General features: G+C 57.9%; 1 protein-coding gene and 1 pseudogene across 1 annotated transcript; both read right to left on the bottom strand.

Annotated features, from left to right (window-relative positions):
* Positions 1 to 248: 248 nt before the first annotated feature.
* LOC127922564 (protein-lysine methyltransferase METTL21E-like) lies at positions 249 to 821 on the bottom strand (annotated as a pseudogene).
* A 74-nt stretch (positions 822 to 895) lies between these two features.
* LOC127922563 (probable GH family 25 lysozyme 3) lies at positions 896 to 2,665 on the bottom strand (the record flags this gene model as incomplete). The annotated part of the gene is made up of 4 exons (XM_052506406.1): positions 896 to 1,062; positions 1,224 to 1,547; positions 1,630 to 1,791; positions 2,355 to 2,665. Coding segments are annotated over 4 exons (954 nt in total), but the record flags the coding sequence as incomplete, so codon positions are not given.
* Between the last annotated feature and the right edge of the window lie 371 nt (positions 2,666 to 3,036).

The following is a 3,036-nucleotide window of genomic DNA, read 5'->3' as shown; positions in this document are numbered from 1 at the left end:
GAGTTAAGTGTAATGCGCTTCTCGACAATGCCTTTGTTGAGGGAGGGGCTGGGTGGGGAGGGCTTGGCTGGGTGGGGAGGGGTTTGGCGGGTTGGGGAGGGCTTGGCTGGGTGGGGAGTGGCTTGGCTGGGTGGGGAGGGGCTTGGCTGGGTGGGGAGGGTTTGGCGGGGTGGGGAGGGGCTGGGTGGGGAGGAGGGTCTTGGCTGGGTGGGGAGGGGCTTGGCTGGGTGGGGGAGAGGTTTGGCTGGGTGGGGAGGGGCTGGGTGGGGAGGGGCTTGTTCTCTGAGTGAGTGGCCGGGATTCAATCAAAGAACACACATTCACATCCCCATCTCTCCATCCCCCTGCAGTGTCTCAGACTGCTTCCGTAGAGCATGGTAGTATTAAGCTGCCTCTCCAGATCGTGTCTTCGTCTCCTTCCTTGATGCTCGGTACAGTTTGATACCTGAGACTGGGCAGATCGTACAGTTCATCCAGATGGAACCTGGTCTGGAACCGTTCTACGAACTGGTTCTCTCTGTCCAGACGGAACCTCATGGCCCAGAGGATCTCTGTCCCGTCCTGACACAGGTGATCGAAGGTGTCCAAGAGTTCCGCCAGGTAGGGGTGGCAGTACACCACATCGGCAGCGAACACATAGTCGTAGTGACAGGCGGCCCGAGGGAAGTGTTGTTCCAGCTCCTTCCCCCAGGACAGCTCAGTGACACGAGGAGCGTGTCTACAGGAACCCTGGTGTTACGCAGGACGTTATACTGCAGGTTACTCAGCACCTCCGGCAGGTCTGTGGACGTCACCTTGGCACCTAGGGAAAAAACACCAGTTACCAAACAGGAAGGAGATGTCTGTCCTCTGGAGAGGGCGGTTTCACCGACCGGACGTGCTACCTGTCCCAGACCTGCTGTCAGTTACCAAACAGGAAGGAGATGTCTGTCCTCTGGAAAGGGCGGTTTCCCCCGACCGGACGTGCTACCTGTCCCAGACCTGCTGTCAGTTACCAAACAGGAAGGAGATGTCTGTCCTCTGGAGAGGGCGGTGTGACCGGACGTGCTACCTGTCCCAGACCTGCTGTCAGTTACCAAACAGGAAGGAGATGTCTGTCCTCTGAAGAGGGCGGTTTCACCGGACGTGCTACCTGTCCCAGACCTGCTGTCAGTTACCAAACAGGAAGGAGATGTCTGTCCTCTGAAAGGGCGGTGTGACCGGACGTGCTACCTGTCCCAGACCTGCTGTCAGTTACCAAACAGGAAGGAGATGTCTGTCCTCTGAAGAGGGCGGTGTGACCGGACGTGCTACCTGTCCCAGACCTGCTGTCAGTTACCAAACAGGAAGGAGATGTCTGTCCTCTGAAGAGGGCGGTGTGACCGGACGTGCTACCTGTCCCAGACCTGCTGTCAGTTACCAAACAGGAAGGAGATGTCTGTCCTCTGGAGAGGGCGGTGTGACCGGACGTGCTACCTGTCCCAGACCTGCTGTCAGTTACCAAACAGGAAGGAGATGTCTGTCCTCTGGAGAGGGCGGTGTGACCGGACGTGCTACCTGTCCCAGACCTGCTGTCAGTTACCAAACAGGAAGGAGATGTCTGTCCTCTGGAAGAGGGCGGTGTGACCGGACGTGCTACCTGTCCCAGACCTGCTGTCAGTTACCAAACAGGAAGGAGATGTCTGTCCTCTGAAGAGGGCGGTGTGACCGGACGTGCTACCTGTCCCAGACCTGCTGTCAGTTACCAAACAGGAAGGAGATGTCTGTCCTCTGGAGAGGGCGGTGTGACCGGACGTGCTACCTGTCCCAGACCTGCTGTCAGTTACCAAACAGGAAGGAGATGTCTGTCCTCTGAAGAGGCGGTGTGACCGGACGTGCTACCTGTCCCAGACCTGCTGTCAGTTACCAAACAGGAAGGAGATGTCTGTCCTCTGAAGAGGCGGTGTGACCGGACGTGCTACCTGTCCCAGACCTGCTGTCAGTTACCAAACAGGAAGGAGATGTCTGTCCTCTGGAGAGGGCGGTGTGACCGGACGTGCTACCTGTCCCAGACCTGCTGTCAGTTACCAAACAGGAAGGAGATGTCTGTCCTCTGGAGAGGGCGGTGTGACCGGACGTGCTACCTGTCCCAGACCTGCTGTCAGTTACCAAACAGGAAGGAGATGTCTGTCCTCTGGAGAGGGCGGTGTGACCGGACGTGCTACCTGTCCCAGACCTGCTGTCAGTTACCAAACAGGAAGGAGATGTCTGTCCTCTGGAGAGGGCGGTGACCGGACGTGCTACCTGTCCCAGACCTGCTGTCAGTTACCAAACAGGAAGGAGATGTCTGTCCTCTGGAGAGGGCGGTGTGACCGGACGTGCTACCTGTCCCAGACCTGCTGTCAGTTACCAAACAGGAAGGAGATGTCTGTCCTCTGGAGAGGGCGGTGTGACCGGACGTGCTACCTGTCCCAGACCTGCTGTCAGTTACCAAACAGGAAGGAGATGTCTGTCCTCTGAAGAGGGCGGTGTGACCGGACGTGCTACCTGTCCCAGACCTGCTGTCAGTTACCAAACAGGAAGGAGATGTCTGTCCTCTGAAGAGGGCGGTGTGACCGGGCGTGCTACCTGTCCCAGACCTGCTGTCAGTTACCAAACAGGAAGGAGATGTCTGTCCTCTGAAGAGGGCGGTGACCGGACGTGCTACCTGTCCCAGACCTGCTGTCAGTTACCAAACAGGAAGGAGATGTCTGTCCTCTGGAGAGGGCGGTGTGACCGGACGTGCTACCTGTCCCAGACCTGCTGTCAGTTACCAAACAGGAAGGAGATGTCTGTCCTCTGGAGAGGGCGGTGTGACCGACGTGCTACCTGTCCCAGACCTGCTGTCAGTTACCAAACAGGAAGGAGATGTCTGTCCTCTGGAGAGGGCGGTGTGACCGGACGTGCTACCTGTCCCAGACCTGCTGTCAGTTACCAAACAGGAAGGAGATGTCTGTCCTCTGGAGAGGGCGGTGTGACCGACGTGCTACCTGTCCCAGACCTGCTGTCAGTTACCAAACAGAAGGAGATGTCTGTCCT

Source organism: Oncorhynchus keta, unplaced genomic scaffold (assembly GCF_023373465.1).
Source record: "Oncorhynchus keta strain PuntledgeMale-10-30-2019 unplaced genomic scaffold, Oket_V2 Un_contig_26266_pilon_pilon, whole genome shotgun sequence".
NCBI lineage: Eukaryota > Metazoa > Chordata > Actinopteri > Salmoniformes > Salmonidae > Oncorhynchus > Oncorhynchus keta.
The sequence above is the reverse complement of the archived record's forward strand: the minus strand, read 5'-3'. Positions and strand labels throughout refer to the sequence as shown.